At 34.2% G+C, this 20,824-nt stretch overlaps 2 protein-coding genes and 1 long non-coding RNA gene across 15 annotated transcripts; all 3 read right to left on the minus strand.

Annotated features, from left to right (window-relative positions):
- Nucleotides 1–457: 457 nt before the first annotated feature.
- Nucleotides 458–4,799, minus strand: LOC107479982 (protein BCCIP homolog). 4 transcript variants are annotated; one of them, XM_052258378.1, is made up of 10 exons: nucleotides 4,324–4,799; nucleotides 3,307–3,383; nucleotides 2,838–2,994; nucleotides 2,640–2,698; nucleotides 2,331–2,555; nucleotides 1,720–1,932; nucleotides 1,541–1,606; nucleotides 1,309–1,398; nucleotides 1,178–1,234; nucleotides 458–929 (listed from the first exon to the last, which is right to left on the minus strand). In XM_052258378.1, exons 3-10 carry the CDS (start codon nucleotides 2,986–2,988, stop codon nucleotides 831–833), a joined length of 960 nt encoding a protein of 319 aa, XP_052114338.1. In that variant the 5' UTR covers nucleotides 2,989–2,994; nucleotides 3,307–3,383; nucleotides 4,324–4,799; the 3' UTR covers nucleotides 458–830. The 4 variants fall into 4 exon arrangements, with proteins under 4 accessions (XP_052114338.1, XP_052114339.1, XP_015955588.1 ...); XM_052258379.1 differs by having other exon boundaries at nucleotides 3,307–3,404; XM_016100102.3 differs by having other exon boundaries at nucleotides 2,838–3,003; nucleotides 4,324–4,797.
- A 243-nt stretch (nucleotides 4,800–5,042) lies between these two features.
- On the minus strand, nucleotides 5,043–9,887 carry LOC107479981 (probable LRR receptor-like serine/threonine-protein kinase At1g63430). The gene is made up of 13 exons (XM_016100101.3): nucleotides 9,049–9,887; nucleotides 8,536–8,674; nucleotides 8,343–8,414; nucleotides 8,106–8,249; nucleotides 7,870–8,013; nucleotides 7,548–7,661; nucleotides 7,409–7,473; nucleotides 6,835–7,086; nucleotides 6,544–6,749; nucleotides 6,315–6,450; nucleotides 6,075–6,232; nucleotides 5,733–5,948; nucleotides 5,043–5,601 (listed from the first exon to the last, which is right to left on the minus strand). Exons 1-13 carry the CDS (start codon nucleotides 9,131–9,133, stop codon nucleotides 5,356–5,358), a joined length of 1,977 nt encoding a protein of 658 aa, XP_015955587.1. The 5' UTR covers nucleotides 9,134–9,887; the 3' UTR covers nucleotides 5,043–5,355.
- A 5,865-nt stretch (nucleotides 9,888–15,752) lies between these two features.
- Nucleotides 15,753–20,074, minus strand: LOC110279366 (uncharacterized). Of its 10 annotated transcripts, none has more exons than XR_008007278.1 (7): nucleotides 20,017–20,074; nucleotides 19,794–19,860; nucleotides 19,644–19,698; nucleotides 18,437–18,527; nucleotides 18,233–18,334; nucleotides 16,738–17,911; nucleotides 15,753–16,281 (listed from the first exon to the last, which is right to left on the minus strand). It is a non-coding gene; the product is annotated as an uncharacterized LOC110279366 (long non-coding RNA). The 10 variants fall into 10 exon arrangements; XR_008007281.1 differs by having other exon boundaries at nucleotides 18,437–18,530; XR_008007277.1 differs by having other exon boundaries at nucleotides 18,437–18,530; nucleotides 18,991–19,698.
- Nucleotides 20,075–20,824: the final 750 nt, after the last annotated feature.

A 20,824-nucleotide genomic window follows, 5' to 3' on the forward strand; every position in this document is an offset into this window, starting at 1 on the left:
AGAAGAAGAACGTAAACCTTGCATCGCGTTTTTGGGGTTTATTCGTTAATTAACTTGTAAAGCATACAAGCTCTAATGACTTGTATGCAGAGCTTTTCTCTATTATATATTTTTGCTTAATAATAATAATTCTAGCCATGTCACTTGCTTACCAAGCTTTCTATTTCTATTTCTGTCTGTTTTCGATTCACTTCTCTTTGATGCTATATCTTCAATTCCTACTTCTATATGTTCTTACCCCAAGATCACTTCACAAAATATAAAAATATTAATTTTTGTGTTATAATCATTTATATCTTATTTTTAGTGTTTTATCTTATCACTAAACGCAGCCTAATAGTCCACACCATTAACAGAAAATAAATTAAGGATTAACATGATACACTTTTACCAATTTCATAGATGTAATTAGTGTAATTAAAAATCTCAAGTACAATTTTGATGCACATCACCAATCTCATAAAATACTTTGGGACTTAAATCAAATGAATTGGATTATGTTTTACCAACGGATCGAACTGAGAAAATATTACTTCTTCATCAGGTTCAGTAAAAATTAAAAAACCGAATTATGTATTTCCAATCCTCTTTTCATGGCAAAAATTCATGGAAGTTTTACCACATCATGTATGGAATCCCAATAACTGCAGGAAAACCGTACAACAGAAACAAGAGGGGAAACAAAATTATCTTCACCATCTCGTTAAAATTGGATAATTTGCGGGCGGGATCAAAATTTGGCAGCTCAAAAGAATTGTGAAGGTTGAAATAGATGAAAAGCTTCAGCAGTTAGGTTGTATGTATAATGGAAATTGTGCAACCTTGCTGCTTCAAGTTTCACTGATTAGAGAACCTAACTCTTGACGAAATGCTGGAATTTTGCCTGCCTCAACAGCCATGACTAATCCCATTGGCCTGTAATTCTTTAGCTGCAATGTGTATATGAACATAAATATATGGTTCAGAATCATTAATGAAATAGATGTTACATGAACACCACAACTCTGCAAAGTGACAGGATAACCAATATCCAAAGAAGCAAGCAACTATAGTATGAATTTCTACCAGACACAAAAGTGGTGGGACTTTAGAATGTTTTTCGAGTATCTTTAAGAAATTGACCAAACAATAGTAACTGCCATGATACAATGGGAGTTTAGAAAAATAGAAGACTTGCCTCAGGAGGTGCAAGCTGCTGAGCTCGCAATGGAAAACAGAAGGACCATGAGCACAACTGTATGATGGAAAATAATCAGTAATCAGATGCAAAAGATATACTATACAACGACACCGCTAGAACATCAATACCTTATGGAAAATCTCATCCTCAGGCTTTACATAAATTATTGCTTCATCATCGTCGGAGCTTGGTTTTCTTTTCTTTACTATATTCTTGTGCTGTGTTTTCACATCCAGGAAAGAGGTACAGCATAACACATGATATTTGAGGAGGGACAAAAATTATCTTAGCTAAAAAAAAGCTAAACCAGTCCATATGACAACAATCAATAGAGGGGATGTGCTAAAGCAGCAAATATACCTCGTAAATTTTGCTGAGTATTATATAATGCTTAAACTGGAAAGACTTCCGGAGGTCCTCTGTTGGCTGATAAAATGTGAAAGAAGACAATGTAAGTTCTAAGGAGAAAATTAGTCTCCAGTGGTTAGATGGAAACACATTTTAACACCCCCACCAATCTGATACTACTGAAATCTAACCTCATCTTCTGTGGCCCATGACACCTCATCAAAAAGGGCTTCATAAAGGTGTGGCAAGAGTTGCGGAGGAAGGTTCAACACACGCTGTGAAACCAAGAGACCTATGTCACGTGCTTGTTCCTCCAAAAGTAACCTCAATTTATCAGTAATGCCCTTCTCTTGGCGTGCTTTGGATAGGAGAAAGTCCTTAACTTCCGTAATGCATTTTTGCTCCTAATCAATGATGAGATGCCAGTCACAAACCAAATTTACAAATCGCCAAAAGATAATGAACTGGAGACATTAACTAAAGAGGGAACTAAGAATTAAGTTATTGTTCTGTTCATGAAAGCTTTTCTATATCCTAGTAGTAGTGCCTCACTTACAAGTCAGCAAACTAGTAAATTTGGATGCAGGCAAGAAAGTTATATATAATAGCAAAGGGGACAGAGAGAGATTTTAACCCTCCAAAAGAAAGAGACACATGCAACAACAAAAAAGTGAGTAGGATGTCAAGTATCAACTAAACAAACAGTAAGGGCATCAGATATATAGCTGCAATTGAGATCAAGATAAGAAAAATGAGGCAAATGGATCAAGCAACACAACATATATAGCACAATGTTACCTACCCTATATCTCCACAAATTAAGAGCACTAACAACAGCAAAAAGCCCTTCATCCTCATCATCCTCTATCTTTACAACAGTGCCTACTGTAGTCTGCGCCAAAATTAAATCTACAAATCCACTTAAATCCCATTCCTTATCATCCAGGTATGTTTGCAGCAAGGTCTTCACTCCATGAAAGTCATTGGGTTTAGGATCAAAAAAGGAAAAGTCTGCTTGGACAACTCCCTTAAGCAACAGAGACCATGTTTAATTAATATACTAAATAGATGCAACACTAGAGATAAATATTTGTATAAAAAGATATCTTACTTCAAACTCCTCATCAGAGGACTCATATTCTTTGGCTTTCTCCTTTAACGAGGACTTACCTAAGAAGTAGGTTAGAAATAGGGATTCGCAATACAAAACATCAGCTCACTTACAAATATAAGGCACTTCAAATAATACATTTATATTCTTGATCACAATTTATATTTCTTTTTTTTTTTAAGGAAAAGGAACTCTTACTAGCAGGTGTAGGCTTTTCATCAAATTTGGAGTGTTGGTGTTGCCGTTTGGGCATAGGAGAGGCCATTCGAGCCAGAGCACGAGCAAAAGGGGAGAATGTAAATGGCAAAGTTCTGGGCTGTTGGGAATGTGTTCTTGGCCTTCTGGGCATTTTGCACTGGAGTAGCTATAACAAATTTAACCGCATAGTCAGACTATTATGTACACATTATATTTAAGACAATCATCATTCAGAAAAGGCAGAACCTGAAAATATATACTTGACAAAGTTCCAAACACACGTAGTGGCAGAAAAGCTTATATCTTATGCTATGTGAATTTTTTTTTCAATAAGCAGAAACACTAATAACCTTAAAGCATGCATTTGACAAAAATATAAGCCTTTCTTTTAGACAGTAAGGCCTCTGCTAAATTTGCACCAATCTCAACCTCAATGATCATTAAGAGAGAAATAGGAAAATGTTTAGACCTCTGCAAGAGTAGTGCAGTTTGTAGAGGATGCCCAGTTCTTGGTCTGTTCAACTTCAACCACTGTCCTACTTGCAGCTGCAGAGAAAAAGAATACAACTAAAAAACAAAAAGAAGAAACCATCAAGCCACCAACTCAATCCACATGCTAATATATGATTCCAGATCCCTAACAAAGAAACCACCAAGGCACCAACTCAATAAGAGAAGAATACCAAAAACTTAAGAACACGAACGTTAATTCTGATAAAACAAAAAAGGAAAAAAACATTGTCTATATAATCAAATCTGCATATATATACCAAACTATCTGCTTGAGATAGGGTTATGATTCCTTATTTGTTCTTGAGCTGATCATGGAACAAAATACACATTTTTATTGAAAAGTTTTAGCCATTTATTACTAGATTCTTCTACAAGAAATGAGTTTCATGCTCTCTGCAATTCAGAATAAAATTGTTCAGTCAATTTGTTTTTCCCATGTTCTTTCAATTCAATCATCATTGCAAAATAATATTTCCTAAATCCGCCCCTCCCCCCTCCCCCCAACCCTACTTCCTCAAATCTGTGTTTATATGTAGTAAATGATAGATTAGCATGCATAGATTAAGCAACAAGTCTTAAAAAATACCAAATTTTCATCCTCATCTTTTCTAGTTTCTGATCAATCACTTTAATACTATAGCAGAAATGGTGCACATAAGGTATACACATATAAAATGGGGTATATACCATTACTCCACATTTTAGCAAACATAATAATTGCTTTAAAACATTGTTAATGTGGAGGCAACGATCAGCACATGTAATTGATAACAGGCCAGGATCATTACTTGTACTAAGTAGCTAGTGAAATTTTAGCACATAACATAAACATGAGTTGTAGCTGAGAAAAGTTGCAGAGAGAACAGATATCGTTCACATGGAAATTGGAAAGGAATGAACAAGAAAGGAAACCATGGAAAGGAATAAAGGCAGAACGAAGCAGAGAGTAGCAGAGAGAAGGAAATCTCGTTACCTTGGAACTCAGAAGTTTGAACGAAGCAGAGAGTTACTGCTGTGCGCGATGGCCGACGGCGGTCACCAGGTCGGCGGAGGCGAAGCTGATGTGGCTTAACCGACTGAGGAGGAGACAGGGAAGAATCGAAGAAAGCTACAGGTTCAACATAATTGCAGCAGCGATGGGTTAGAGACGACGGCAGCAGCGTGGGAGAGGACAGAGGAGTGATGTGTTAGGGTTTAGCCAATTAGCCGTTTAGGAGTGTTTGTTGTTTGGGCTTTGAGAGTATCCCATTTAAATTAGAAATCTTAAATATATTGTGTACATAACAGTCTGACGGTTAAATTTGTTATAGCTACTCCAGTGCAAAATGCTCGTGCTCTGGCTCGAATGGCCTCTCCTTCTATATTCCCAAACGGCAACAACAACAGTCATGAAAAGCCTACACGGCTACACCTGCTAGTAAGAGCTTTTTTTTTTTTTAATAAAGAAATATAAATTGTGATCAAGAATGTAAATCTATGTTTTGAAGTGTCTTATATTTGTAAGTGAGCTGATGTTTTGTATTGTGCATCCCTATTTTTAACCCACTTCTTAAGTAAGTCCTCGTTAAAGGAGAAAGCCGAAGAATATGAATCCTCTGAATGCCCTTAGGCATTGGCTTATACTAAATAATATAATTAGAAAAATTTACTCACAAAAAAAAAGGTAAAACTCTCAACAAGAATCCCAAACCGTACAACAAAATGCTCAATGTATACAAATATACGAAAAATACAATTGTAGCCTGACAAACTTCTTACATTAATCAATTTCTGGAATTTCACCTACCACTGCTATACAATGATGACACCTTGTCATGCATTAATCCTCACCCATTCCCTTTCTTAGCAACCATTTACATGTAAGAAAGAAAAAGAAAAAATTGACAATTTAAGTAGTCAGAAAAAAGAACAAGTGTTAGTAGTAGTTATAGATGCTGGTTGAATGTATATGTGACAATCTTTGTGTTATACTTGGTCATTAGCATTGACACAATCTCAAATGAATCTAAGATGAAAGGGCAAGTTCAGCCCAAGCCAAAGATGATCCCTTGAGATCCACGCTAATTGAAGTGTCAATTCTGCCCTCCAGAATGCTACATAATTCCCGCATTGACGGACGGCCGTTGGGGTCACCATTGATGCATTGAGATACCACCTCACATATTACTTTCAAGTCGTCTTCTCTGTAATGTTTTAACTCTGGATCCACCACACTTGACATCATTTCCGGTATCTCAAGATATTCCCTAGCCTGATAATGATAATTAAAAGCAAATAAAATGAAAAGTTTAGTTTCCTTACAATCTGTTGATACAAATTCAAGAAGTTGAATTGAGCGGTTACTTGAATTTTAAGTAAGCAGATAAAATTAGAGTTTCTTACCCAGTCCACCAAGTACCCTTTGTCCTTGCAATACGGAGGTCGTCCGCTGATTATTTCCAGTAGAAGTACTGCAAAGCCGTATATGTTTCCTTTGGTGTCAAGACGACGTGCCTCCACGGAATTTGAAAGAAGGCACATGGAGCCCTGGCTGCCAATGGAACCAGAATTCTTCTCTGATCTTTCAAGAATTGTCTTCCAACTTTCAAAATCGACCAGCTGCGATTTAAGGTTTCAATAAAATGAGAAGGCATGGCAAGTGTAGTGTGTTAAATATAGGATACTCAATTACACTGTCTCAATTGGTGGGTCTGAACATTTAAACCAGTTTCAATGCATGCATACCTTTGGTGAAAAGTCTTCTGTAAGATATACAGCATTGGAATTCAACTCTGAGATAGTGAATGGTGGTTCAATTTCTGTGTGCAAATACTTGAGTCCACGAGCAATGCCTATAATAACTTTCATACGCCGTGTCCAAGACAATTGGCACCCTTCTTCATCTGCAGTCAAAATTCCTTTTTAAGAAACCAAAACGAATGGGAGAGAAAAAAATCATGTAAGGAGGAAAGAAACTTGACTTACAGCAATGTAGGTGCTCATAGAGTGTCCCATTTGAAGCATAATCAAAAACCAGCATCCTGGTAAAAGGATTGCTCTCTCTACAATAACCTAGCAGTTTTCCTGTATTCTCATGATTCAACCTTGCCAAGTCTGCCACCTGAATGGAATCAATAACAGAAAAATTAAGAACTTGTCTTGATTATTTGTCTGTCAGTTCTTGCACATTTTAGGAACTGCAATGTTCCATTACCTCTCTCTGAAAATAGAGCTCAAGGTAACCCGTCCAATGCTCTTCCTTAATGCAGAGGGAAATTACAGCAATCTCGGGTCCACCTTTCATTGTACCCTTGTAGACCACACTATCTGGTGAAGAACCAATTATGTTGCTGAAGTCTTCGCAGGCCACTTCAAGATCTTGTCTGCTATACTTCGTCACATCTTTCAACACATCAGATTCTGCATATTGATATTGTTGAGTATGTTAAAAGCAATTCTAGAAATATTAGAAGGAAATACACACCGGAGGGTGTAGAAACTGAACCTATATATACTGTCATATGCTCTTTCTCGCTTGAAGATTTTTTCCAAGGAATGATGATAGATGATTTGCTGTTAAACCTCTGATACGCCGTGAAAATAGCAATCAAAAAGAGACAACCAACCATGACTCCCGTCGCTATCTCTAGAGCCAAAAGCCAGGAAGGTTTTGATGCTCTTTGATGCTTCGACACATGTTCAGCAGCTCGATGCTTTAGGTTCATTACTGGATGGCTCTGGGCAGGTGAAGCACCAGCTATGAAATGATAGTTCATAAAAAACATTCAATGAGTAAGGCCAAGAATATATCTAGTAAATAGATAGATAATACGTATGTTGGATTTACAAAGTTCATTCAAATGTTACTTATTATATTCATTCATTCCACTCTTGGAAACAGGTTGGATTTTGAAAAGGAAAATAAAGGGAAGCCAGAAGCCAGTGAAACTTTGAAAGACCCTTTACAATGAATTCAAGCCAGAGCTCATTTCGTCTCCTATGTATTTTTTAATTTTCATGAGATGTTCTAATTCATGCTTTCAACTTTAAGAGTACAAAAAAAATAGTGTCATGCATACCACATTGTACAGAAGTCCGCTGCTTTATGTCTTTAATCTGAAGGCAATTCCCTTGAAAGCTTGATCTGTTTGACAGAATTCATGTAAATGTGGAGGTTGAGTAGAATGGCAAAACATGAAATGAGGATCAAATAAGTACCTTGGAACACGCAAACATTTGGGTAAGCTCCCAACAAAGAAGTTATATGAAAAATCTGCAACTTTTAATTGAGACGTACGACACAAGCCAGTTAAATTCACATTTGAGGCATACCTGAAGAAAATTATAAGAACTGTAAGAGACAGACCACCAGAAACAAATTTTGAAGGTGTAGCTTGTATCTTATATTTAACAGTAAACCAGATAAATTTTCACAGCTGCAATAATTTTCAAAATAACTCAAAGCCAAAGTTCATTTATGCCTCCCTGCCTATGAATTCTGACCAGACAATACCAACTCAATTCCAATATTTATACTCACATCTCATGCATAGTTGAATCAGAACTTCCACCAGCAGGAACAGGTCCTTGAAGCTTATTCCTATCCAACCGAAGTTCTTGAAGGTATTTCAAATTTCCAAGCTCTGGGGGTAGCCTACCAGTCAACCCATTGGACTGCAGGTTTCTACAAGAATGCGAATAAAGTTTAAGAGACTGTGACAAACTAGTAAGAGTTAAAAGTTCTCTCTATTCAAGATGTTATTGATTTTCTTTTACATTTTCACTGCTTGGGTCAAATTTCCAATTTCTCGAGGAATCGGTCCTGATAACTGATTCAACCCCAAGTCCAACACCTTGAGAGATTTCAACATGCCCAATTCTTTTGGTATTGTTCCAATAAGATTGTTTCCGTGCAAGATTCTACAACCATAAGAACCAGATATTAACACCACAAATTACAGACATCATATTCCAGAACTACAAGTCTAGAAGCACATTGTGCAAGGCACATACAGTTCTTGCAAGTAGGTGATTTGCCCCAATTCTGGTGCAAGAAACCCTCTTAAGGCTGACCCTGATATGTTTCTGCAAAGAATTATCCCAAACTATAGAATAAGGAATGTGCTAGCTAGAATACAACTCATCAACAGCAACATAACAATTTGCACTCCGAATAAATGTAGTTAAGGGATCTGTGGAATCTTACAGCTTGATGACATGATCTCGAGGTCCATTGCACAAAACACCATTCCACTCACAAGGATCCGAAACCAGGGTATTCCAATTGGACAAAACAAGATGTGGATCATCAAAGATAGCTTCTCTGAAGGTTTGAAGCGCCGAAACTACATAGAAATAAACTCCCCGGTTAGAGGCCGAAAAAAGCAATGCAAATGCTTAGTTACCATGAATGCTGAATACCATAGCTCAATTGGGAAGCCATAACAAAAATACAGTGAGAATTTGAGAATGGAAAACAGTTGCTGGATCTCAAACCTTCAAAGTATACAGAAGAAACAGAAACAGAAAATGCTGCTACTTAATGGCACTATAGCCTATAGGCAAGTTCCAACGAAAAGAACAAAAAAGTACATCATAATAACTATTTTTGGTACTGTCTTTATGTTTTCCCATCATCCAAACAGAGGGTAACTGAATTGATGCAACGAGATCTGAGAGAGAAAAGCGAATACATAACCACCATAAACTTAACAAGTACCTTCATTTTTTGCCACCGTATCAGAAGCTACAAAAGACAGCGTGGAAATCAAACCCAGAAACAACAATGAAGTGTATAGCTTCATGTTCTCCCACAAAGTCTTGTACAATTTTCTATTCCTTCCTCCTTCAGCCACTTCTCTCTAAGAAACAAACTTCAAAGAACTCTTTCCAATTCAAAATGAACTCAGCAAGGACAAAAAACAAACATCTCAAGAGCACAAAATACACAAGGGATATAAACATCAAAAAAAAAATACTAAGCCAGGTTTAAAGGTCCTAAAAGGTGGGTACTGGCTAGTACTAAGCTTAATTAGTGTCTTTGTGGAAAATGTAGATTTGTTAATGAAGGAATGGAAGGTATAAGTAGGTACGGAAGCGTTTTTGAATCCTAGATTTGAATACTGAGAATAAAAAGAAGCAGAAGCAGAAAATGGGGTTAAAGCCAAAGGAAATGAATTTAGTAGGGTTGACACTGACACTGTACTAGACCCAACCCCCGAAGAGGGAGAAACTTGGATTCAAAGAGACTTTATCCAAAATTGGATTTTGATGGCACTTGGTCGAAAAAGATGGACCTTTTTATTCTGTGTTACGTTTAAAAATGGCGGTTTCTGTAGAGTGTTTTTTTTTTCTGGTACAAACCCCTCTTTTTCTTTCTCTTATTAGTGTTGTTTATGGTAGTTGTTGCATACTAAATTGGTATGAAGTTTTGGAGTTTCAGCATTAATCATTGCATTTGCAGAGACTAATTGCGTAGTGAAGATGAATCGATGATAATTGATTGTTTCAACACTATCTCGTGAAATTCGCGAGACGATATATTGGCATCTATCTCGCGTGTTTTGTCTTTTCAGTTTTGTCAAAAGTTGTTTGGGATCGATGCGAGTCAAAACAAACAACTGGCAGCTGCTGCTTACTAGTAATTTTGGTTTGATTTAGTAACTGCGAGGCGTCATCATAATGCATTATTAATGTACTAATTTTATTATAATTTGGATTCGGGAAGAACCGAAGAAGTTAATAAAGTACTAAAATAGTAAAACAAAGAATTAATCATTATTATTTTGTAATTTTTATGAAATATATTTAAAAATAATTAATTTTTTATTTTATTATTTTATTAATTTTTTAAATTAATTATATGTATTTATATATAAATATATTGATGACTGATTTTAGTGGTTAATTTTAGAATATAAATGATATTATTGTAGATTTAACCTAGTATTAATGCATACATTTTGGTGCATGTAAGTGTAAAATTAGATTTTTTATTTAAATAAAATAAAGAGTAATCAATAATATCAGACTTTCTTAAACCAAAGTTTAAAACGTGAATCTTCTATTCCTATTAATATATAAATCGTCACAAGACTGTTTGTATTAGATAATATATTAAACACTATACTCTAGGACGATTTATGTATGGAAGTTTTTAAAAAAAATGTACATAAATCGTCCTAGAAGTTCTGAGCTTCCCAAGTTGAACGTAACTGGTCCCAGGATAAAAAGGGTTACACGTTTTTCACCTAAAATACAAAGAGGTAGGACCATTTATGCGTCTCTCACAACACATAGCAGTCTAGCACGATTTACGTGTAACAAGCTAAACTCGTACATACATCAACCCGTATGTTTCTGGAAGTTTGTAGATTTTTTTCAATCACCTATACAAGTGTCTGACAAAATTTTTCGCTAGTCTCGAGTTACAACTCTACTTCCTTTCTTTTCCTAATAAAGAGCTCAACCAAACGCTCATATGTTGACTTAACAAGTGAACCCACGGGTAGGTTACGTGTACCCTTTAGGACGGTATTAATACACTCAAAAATGTTAGTTGTCATGACTGTATCAGTGGCCACTATCCCGATATTAGGTCCACAACTCTAATCCGATCTTGTTGCACCAATTAACCATTCACAAGAATCTTTGTTGCATCCTTAGATTTGAAGTTTAATGCGAAGTTAGCAGCTATATGTCTTACACAGAATGCATGATGTGCAGTCCGTAGGAGCCACCCACTATCTTCGGCAACCAATGCAGCCTTGATTGTGTTGTGGCTGTCAGAGATAACTACAATGTCGGGCTGTGGAGTCACATGCTGACGAAGGTGACTCAAAAAAAACTTCCACGAATCTGTTCGCCCTCAATTAACCCGAATGCCACTGGAAGAATGTTTGAGTTTTCATCTTATACAATCGCCATTAATAAAGTACCTTCATACTTGCCATATAAATGCGTACCACCGATAGATATTAGTGGCTTGCAATACTTGAAGATCTCAACACACGGAGAAAACGTCTAAAATCATCAATGAAAAAAATATCCTCATTCCATCGACCGTATTAGTAGCCCTAACAGGTGAAGTACATAGCGCTGTTATAATGCCAGACAAATATATCTGAACCCCGATGATCCACTCTAGAATCAGGTTGTAAGACTCCTCTCAATCTCCATATATATGTGCAATCGCCTTCTACTTAGCCATCCACACCTTTCTGTAACTGGGTTGAAACCAAATTTTGATGAGACCACATTCTGCAATACTTTCACGGAGATTGATGCATTTGTCATGACCATTGGTAGAATTAACGCACAGATGACATGATAATCGAGTTGCCTGTGATCGGTGGATATCTCTATTGCAAGATATGTGTGCGGCCTATTGTTCTTTCTAACTTTCCAGTAACCTTTCCTCTTTCGCATAGTCACACGTATTAGCCAATTACATCTATTCCCAAACTGCACACACTTTCCATGATACTTCAATTGATTAGACTTAAACATTTTATACTCAACACCCCGAAGGTACGCACATCACTCAAGTCATTTGCATTATCTGTCTGAACGGACAAATCTGCTGCAAATGATGGAGATGAAACATGGGCAGTAACCTCGTGACCAGTTGGAACGGCATTAGAACTCCCTTCTATTACGCCGGTTGGTAAATTTGAAACAGATCCACCGGAGCTACCCTCTACATCAACCATTCTCGCAAACAACTCCATAGCGTCCAAATCTGGAACTCTAACTTTATTGTGAAATATATCTTACACGTCGTCATCACTTAGCATCTCGTATTTTTCAAACTTAATATAACCTTACCTGAGTGAAATAGGAATCCGAAAAAATACTTGCTTTACACGTTTTTTACTGCACTTTCCTAAGTTTTGTAATATAATATTTTGTAAATTCATCAAACTCGTTGGCGGATTGACAAACACTCCAATCTGCTTTTTATTAGAGAACGTAACACCTCACTTGTATTTCATCAATTTTTTCTTGATGATGAACTAGTAAAAACACATTTTCAGCCATCTCTCCTAAAACTCTTTATTCATGTATGACTCGTTATACATCATATTCGTTTATTTATAGACTCATTATCTTCATAAATCGCCACAAGATCTTGAGGGTTAATCTCTAACACGTAAATCATCCTAGATTAATGTGAGTTGCGAAATACACATAAATTGCCATACTCCCTTATGTTTTAGGGCAAAAACGTGTAAACCTTCTTACTCTAAGATGATTTATGTTCAGCTTGAAAAATTCAAGACCTGAGATCATTTTTTTGTGTATTTTTTTGAAGACTTCCATATGTAAATCATCTAATACACATGATTTTGAGACAATTTATATATTAATAAAAATAAAGGATTCACGTTTTAAAATTTAGTTTAGAAGAATCAGATAATATTAATAACTTTTTATTTTATTTAAATAAAAAAACCTTTTTATTCTTATGTTAATGCAGATAAAATATTAAAATTAGGTTATATTTTATATTGTTTATAAAATACATTACAAGGTTTATCATATATTGATTTTATGAGTTTAAATTTGAGGTATCGAGAGTGTATAATAGTTTAATCACATTTATTTTTTTTTCTATAATTATTTACGTGACTAATATAATAAATAGTTTTTTTATTGAGATTATATTATATAATTAAATATATATAATTATTTTATACCGATACATTAAACTTAAATTTTAATTTTATATCGTTTATAAAATACATTATCTGCAAATTCCAAAGCATTAGTTTACTCCCATTATTTAACACGGATGACTTTGCGGTTTTTTTTTTTATTATTTTTGCCTTTAATTATTATTAGTGTTCTAAAAATTGACCTGGATTAATTAGTTTGGCAAGTTGAACTGAAATTTAATTTTATGGCACTTTCCATTTATAACATAATCATATTCATCGAAGAGGTGGCAATAGATCATATGGCTAAATGGCAAAATAGTACTACAAGGTAAATAAGATTTCAAATTATGAAGTTTATCAACATTTTGTTAGTGCATAAATAATCTGTTTATAAACATTTGTCTCATTGATGTTGGCATGCTGCTAAATGTTATTTCGGAAAAAAGAAAAAAAGTATGAAGTATTATTAATTGTTTAATTGTAAGGTTGTTACTAACTAAGCAAAAGTGCTTTTAGAAAAAGAAAAGAAAGAAATTCTCCCATAATTCCACACCTTACAGTTGTTTTCCATCTAAACCAATTATTAAAGCTAGAGTGATGTGTCTAATAAAAATCCATCTGATCCTCATGCATAACAAGTTAGCAACCTCCACCCCAAGCCCCAACCCTACTCTACCCTACCTTTCTTTTCATAGATTATGTCTTTGAATATGAATAAGCCACTACTACCTAATATATATTATTGTCACACATATGTGAAGTGAAATTTAGCTAGTTTAATATTTGATCCTGTTTGAATATGTCTATGTCCATGTGTGCTTGTTTTAGTCGTTTCTATATTACATCTTATTTGGTATAAATATTGAAAAGAATTTCCCATATGAAAAGCCACCATGTTTTAATTAATTAAATATGATGTACCGTTTGATTTTATTTTTGTTTTGAATTTTATTAATATTATTATTTTTATTCTTTTTCAGTGTCATATGGAGAAGTCTATTCTCTTAAAAAGTTAGGGTAACGAGACAAAGGGAGATATTGTTTAAGCATGAAGGGCCCTCGCTAACAGTGCTTCCAAGCAAGACACTCTTAAAAAGATTGGAGTATATTTAAAGGAACAAGGAACCTCATCATGATCATGAATCAATATGCACATTGAGAAGCCTTCAAAAACATTTAAGCTAAGGTACTAGATGTAAGATGTCCAAATAATATTAGTTATTATAATACTTAAAACTCAATTCTCATCCATTATTTCTTTTAAAAAGGAGAAAATTAAAAGTCTTCAATTATATATATTAACACTTCATTTTTGTTTTCCTCTGATAGTATTTTTTATATTTGAAGTCAGCTAATTGATTAGGTATCAAGTATTGAAGGTATAGCAAGAAGACAGGTTGGGTCATAACTTTAAAAAATATGAGATGGTACATTTTGTTTTGGTTGTGCTTTATGAAAGTTCCATCAACATCGATGTAGGATGAATAATGCTTAGGAAGGCTTCCTTCACCTTGACATGAAGAATCCCCCATGTGCCTTCCTTAATAAGGACCCTCCCCACATGTCTTTCTTTATTGAAATATGCCCTTTCATTGCACATAAAAGAGAAAATTCTCGACTGACTTTTCCTCTCTTTTTTTTTTTTTGGAATTTCTGCATTGAATTCCTTAGTCCTATATCAGCAGCTTCTTTATCTCTGCTTTGCCTAGTGTAATTTTAAAATAAGTTTCCTATAAGAGTTATGTAGCATATAGATTGAGAAGATCCTAAAACTTACTCTACTTAAGTAATGTTGTTTTTTTTTGAAAAAAAAAGATAAATGTTAAGAGACACAAAGCATAGCATTAGGGCTATGGCCATTAGCCACTAACGCGCTTTTATAAGTTTTGATTTTGAAAAAAATAAACACCAAAAGACTTGCCAAATGTTAAACCCAGTATATTTTTCATTTCAAGTCGCTCTCTTTTAAAAAATAAAAAGAATCCGAACTTACTAGCACAACCTAACATCTTAACATATTAAAAAAGATATTGTCAATTTTTTTATTACAATCATGCAAACATATAATACAAAAAATTCATATATAAAATAACATTATCAAAAATAAAAGTAACAACATCATTATCCATTAATCCTGTTTTTTTTTTTTTCTATCTTCGTTTTTTACTTCATACCCTAAAAAGAGAAAATGCCCCGAGTCGAATTTTTTTTCTATTGCATTTTCTACTATCTGACCTACTCTTCAACCTTCTGCCAAACTATTGTTTGCTCCGTTTGGACAGGTAGGTTCCGGTCCATGGCCCATGAGAGGGTCCCAACCCCATGAATTCATCAAATACAGCCAAATGGGTGTATAAACAATATTACCGTGGAAAATTACAGCGTACATACATATAGACATTATCATGCTTTCCAAACACCAAGACGTGTGCAATTTAGGCGACATAAATGTGTTGGGTCGGTGCTTCTTGATGCTAAACAATTTAATTTAACTTATCTTTTTGTGCTTACAAGTTACTTTATCTCTTCACTTCGTTATCAAAGTTGATTTAACACCAAGGAATTCAAAGTTTGGTTACATACATAAAATGTTATAATACAATTTAGAATTTAGGAAAGGAAGAGAAGTATCATTTTGGTGATGGTGAAAGTATCTTCCATTCCAAATCAAATCTCTCACGCTTAGTTTCAACAAATTTAACATATATAACATTATTGTCAATTGTTCTTAAATGATCAAAATCACACAAATAACTAGCTTCACGCATACTTTTATTGGAACTAGTTAAATCCTAGATTAAACTATTAAAGTAATAATGCTAATAATATTCTTAATGTAACGGTTCTAACTTCTAACATACAAATAGTTAAAATTAATTAAGGATATCAATGTAGGCCATAAAGCATATATGAAATTCATATTTAAGAGAGGATGAAGATATATATAAAATATGGTGCAGATAGCTCATGGATCCGATTCCAAGCAAGCAATCTTTAGAGATAGAAGAGGGCTTGATCGATCAGTATAACCTTTCAACTTAAATATGAAGACTGCAAGTACATATATATGATGGTGATGAGTGCTAATTTATTCAATTTTATTTCTGATAAAGACATTAAAAATGGAGTGATAAACGGATATAAGCCAACCCTATTTTCCAAATATGTGATGGTCCCATATGAAAACAGTGCATGCCCATTAAATGATTCGGTACCAACCATCTTGGATTCTCACTCCCGTCTGCTAGGAAACATATCAATGTTTGTTGAGTTTGATATCAGTGGTTCCAATTCTGGGAACATATTACACTTGTCTAAGGGCTTATGATATTTGTGGCATAAAATCAGTACATGTCAAAGCTGATGATTGATTATTCAAATTCAAGGGTCACTCTTCTGAAGTGAGGAAGTTATACACTCTAATGACTCTTGAAGCAAAGAGTAAGACTCAAATGATGAACATACTACCAAAATTTTCACTTTAGAGGATCTTTTCCCGAAATCCAAGTTCTCAACAATAATTCAACATTACCTATATATTCCAGCGCATTACTCACTCCCATTATTCAGCGTGTATGACTTTGGGCTTTTCTCTTATTTTTATCTTTAATTAGTTTGGCAAGTTGGACTGAAATCTAATCTTATGGCTCTTTCCATTTATATCAGTCATATTCATCAAAGAGGTGGCAACAGATCATATGGCTAATGGCAATATAGTACTACAAGATAAATAACATACAAAATTATACCTGTGTGGACCTTCTAGATCACTTAAAAGAGTGTCCCAAATGTGAAGGCTGTTAGCAAAGTTAAATTCTTGAGTCAACACAGTAATCCACCTAATTGGAGATTGACCCGGCAATTAGAACCAACAAAAAACAAATTAGACCTTTCTGAAAAACTGACTAATACTTTAATAGTAGTGTGCACTCAATGAAGTGTAATAAGTAATAACTAACCGCATTGCTACTTTACAAGCAGAGATACATAAACCAGTAGAGGAAAAAAATAAAATAAAAAGAGCAGAAAATAATGGACAAGAAACAAATATTAACATATAGAAAATCACTAAAAGAATGAAGCAATGAGCAACACTATTTGTTAATTTAGTAATAAATCTATTTAACAGATTCAATACAACCGAGGACTAGACAATGTCCTCACTATATTGCCTTAGACTACCCCATTACTTCCAATTCCAAGTACCAACCCCTTTGTGACCAAAACGTATAGCAGAATAGTATCTGACAGCAAAATGAGTTTAAATCCTCCAATGCTATCTATTCACATGATTATTATATAAAGTAAATCACATATTTTTCATATCCAATTTATGTAAAAGGAAATGTATATTGCATCTGTTAACATTTCTGATCTACAGTCCCCTCAGTAAGCAACAAAAGACGACATCCTGAAATCTTGACTTGCTCTCCCTAATCCAAGTCCCAACCCAGGTTGCCCTCGGTAGTCCAAGAAACTTAAGAATACATCAACAGTAAAGGTGAAACCAAAGTACTAGCAGACAATGCATCTTATGATAAGGATAAAACATCATGGACCAGAGGGTCATCAAACAAGTTTAATGGAATGGATGCTACATGGGTTTGTGCAGATCACAAAACAAGTATTTTGCTTACCAAAATTTGATGAACTCCACTAAAATAAAAATTCTATCGGGATTCTAAAGAAGATGAACAACGAAAAAGAGAAGAAACAGCTAAATAAGGTATCTATTGATTTCCCCCCAATTCAACATATAGAAGAGACATGTGCAATTTACTTGGAAGAAATCATTCCTTGCATTGGTCTCCCCAAGACACAACGAATTCTCCCCACTAGTATTTCTGATCTAGAGTAAGGTTCTACACTCAAATGGCATCATCAGTGTCAGAACTGTTGAGTTGTACATTGTCCTTGTGATTCCTGATTATATAACCTCAGAAACATTAAAAGAGCCAAACAGATAAAGCAAAAAAATAAGAATAAAAATTTTGAAAAATACTAATTCAGCAAAATATTGAACTTTGCCACAGACTCACATACACCTTATCAATGTAATGTAACTCAATTCCAGCTTTAGTCTGACATTGACGGTTATCAACATCAATATAGTGAGAAATAATGCATCTTTTCAGTCCTCAGAACAGTACCCCTTGCTCGCATTTTAAAGAATAATTTTTAAAGAAAGAACACAATTGCAGCGATACAATGAAAACACCAGAGCTCCCACAGAAACTAACTTACAGGATTCAAGAGAAAGTTGTCTTTTAAGTGTTTGTACTGTGGCCTCTTCTTTGCTAATTCAGATTTCTAGAGCCCAGGATTAGGCAGAAGACATTCCAGGCTCTGCAGAAGTCAATAGCCGCAAATTTCAATAGTATCTTCAATTTCACTCCCTCCATTAAGGGAAAACACTATATAGGGTATAGATTAACTCAAAAGATTTACCTTCCACTCTTCCAGACAGTAAAACGTAATTCCAAGCATCATTAAGTACACCTTGACAAGCGATCCTCTGCGATTACCTCATATCTATCACCTTCTTCGATAATTGTTCAATCAAAGTTTAGTTAACATCACTGCATTGGCAAGGTGAACTACCCATAGCTATTTTGAACTCAAAATACAATGTAAAAGTTTATATTTAATATAGAAAATGCACAGATGCAAATATGCTTCTAGGAGAACTAAGATAATCAGGTTGTAAATGGGCTAGAAAGTGGCAATGCTAGATTGCTACTCCAATATCATGTTTACTGCTTCTTCAGAAATGAGAAGTATGAAGCAACTTCTCCAGGTTATTCTAAATTGTCTCCACACATTTCTGACACACAATATTATAAGTGCCACAAAAACTGCGATTTGAAAAATGAAAACATTTCAATAGAAAAGAAAAATGGTTTGAAGTCAGATAGACACAGGTTGAAATAATTAGAAGGAAAGAAAGGGCAACAAAACCAAACATTATTAACATTGAAGATTTATTTGGCAAAAAAACTTACAATGTCCATTGCTGTAGCATTAAAACAATTATCTGGGTAAATGGTCCAATTCGTCCTTGAAAGATCACTCGTTCTCCAAATTGGTCCCCGAAAGATTTTTTTAATCAAATCGTCCTTCAAAGATTTTAAATTAATCGCGTTAGTCCTTCTATCATTTCTTTTATTCAATGTCAAAATTTGTTAATGTGGCACGTTAAATGATACTACAACACACAAATAGGAGTCTTAATTGACTATTAAGATGATAAGCTTATGAAATTAGATCAAATCAAAACCTAATTGAGGGGAGAACATGAGGCATTGGAATCCTTCAATTTGGAGTTTATTTGACCTAATTTCATAAACTTAACATGTTAGTCACTAATTAGGACTACTAGGTGTGTATAGTGATATCACTTAACGTGTCACATCAACAAACTTTGACGCTGTTAACAATGAAAGTGACGTAAGGACTAAAATGACTAACTTAAAATCTTCGAAGGATGAATTTAATTAAAAAAATTCTTTTGGGGACTAATTTGAAAAATGAGTGATCTTTTGGGGACTAATTTGACCATTTACTTACAATTCTCTACTTCCAAGCATACAAGAAATTTTTGTGAAGAGAATTCACTTAATCATAAATGCAAAAGTTTATCCATTATGTTCTCTACCTCTTCATGTAACACTATACGCAGAGCCAGTCAGCCACCCAACCGAACAAAGGAACTAGAACATACGGTAAGTTTTGAATCAGAACCTTATTTCTTTGCTCTAAAAACTCAAAAACTTCAGTAGACACCAGAATAACTAAGAAATAACACGAAAAGTTGCTGCAACAGGCCCAATCTCCTAATGCTTCAAATTCATGAACACCTTCATTCCTGCATACTGCCATTCACAAATCATACAGTGAAGTGATTTTTATGGACAAACTGACAAAAGCATTCACTTATACAAGCCAAATAAAACAAGATAGATTCTTTCATACAAATAGAAATCACATTTGCAAATATTACTAATAAAAAAAGGGGTTAGAATCAGTACATCGGATTGGTTTGTACACCTCTCTGTTGATTGAGCGTTAACACTTCCACTAATATCAAAATTAATAGATCAAAAATTAATGATTTTAACTAGTGTTAACTGTAATGACATCGAATTCTTAAAATCAATACAAAATGATTTTTCTCAAAATCTTTATTTTACTATAAGTTTTATTGAAGAACTTCAAAAACCCGAAAAAAACTTATTTTTCACACGGAATTTTTAAAAAATATTACCATGGAGATGATTCACCACATCTTTATCATACCTTTAACCCACAATTAAATTCTATAGTAGACATGCTTGAAGAAATATTAGTATCCATAAAATTTCAAAGAAATAAGGAAAAAAAGAATTCCAAAAAAGAAAAATTTCAAAATATAATCAACATAACAGATTTAAAAGTAAAACCACTACTAAAATTATGAATATTGAAGAAAAATTAGAAGAAGTTACAATGCTTTTTAAACAATTAAAAATGGCTCAAGAAAATAATATTATGGAACAGGGATTTCAAATAGAAGAAGAATTAGTAAATTCTGAAAATATAGAAAATGAAGAACACATCCTAGATTATTCTAGTGACGAAGAACCAACAATTCCAATACAAGTAAAAAATGAAGCTGGAACATCTAAGGATAATCAATCTCAATTTAAATGGGAAACAGGTTTTGATAATTATGCTTTTAAAAAAGGGTTTCTAAATAAAGATTCAAAATATACAAAAATACCATCAAAATATGTTCCTAAAATCCAGGAAATGGAAGGAGATAGAATGCTCGACTTAGACTGTAAAAAGAATGAAAAA

This window comes from Arachis duranensis, chromosome 3 (assembly GCF_000817695.3).
Source record: "Arachis duranensis cultivar V14167 chromosome 3, aradu.V14167.gnm2.J7QH, whole genome shotgun sequence".
NCBI lineage: Eukaryota > Viridiplantae > Streptophyta > Magnoliopsida > Fabales > Fabaceae > Arachis > Arachis duranensis.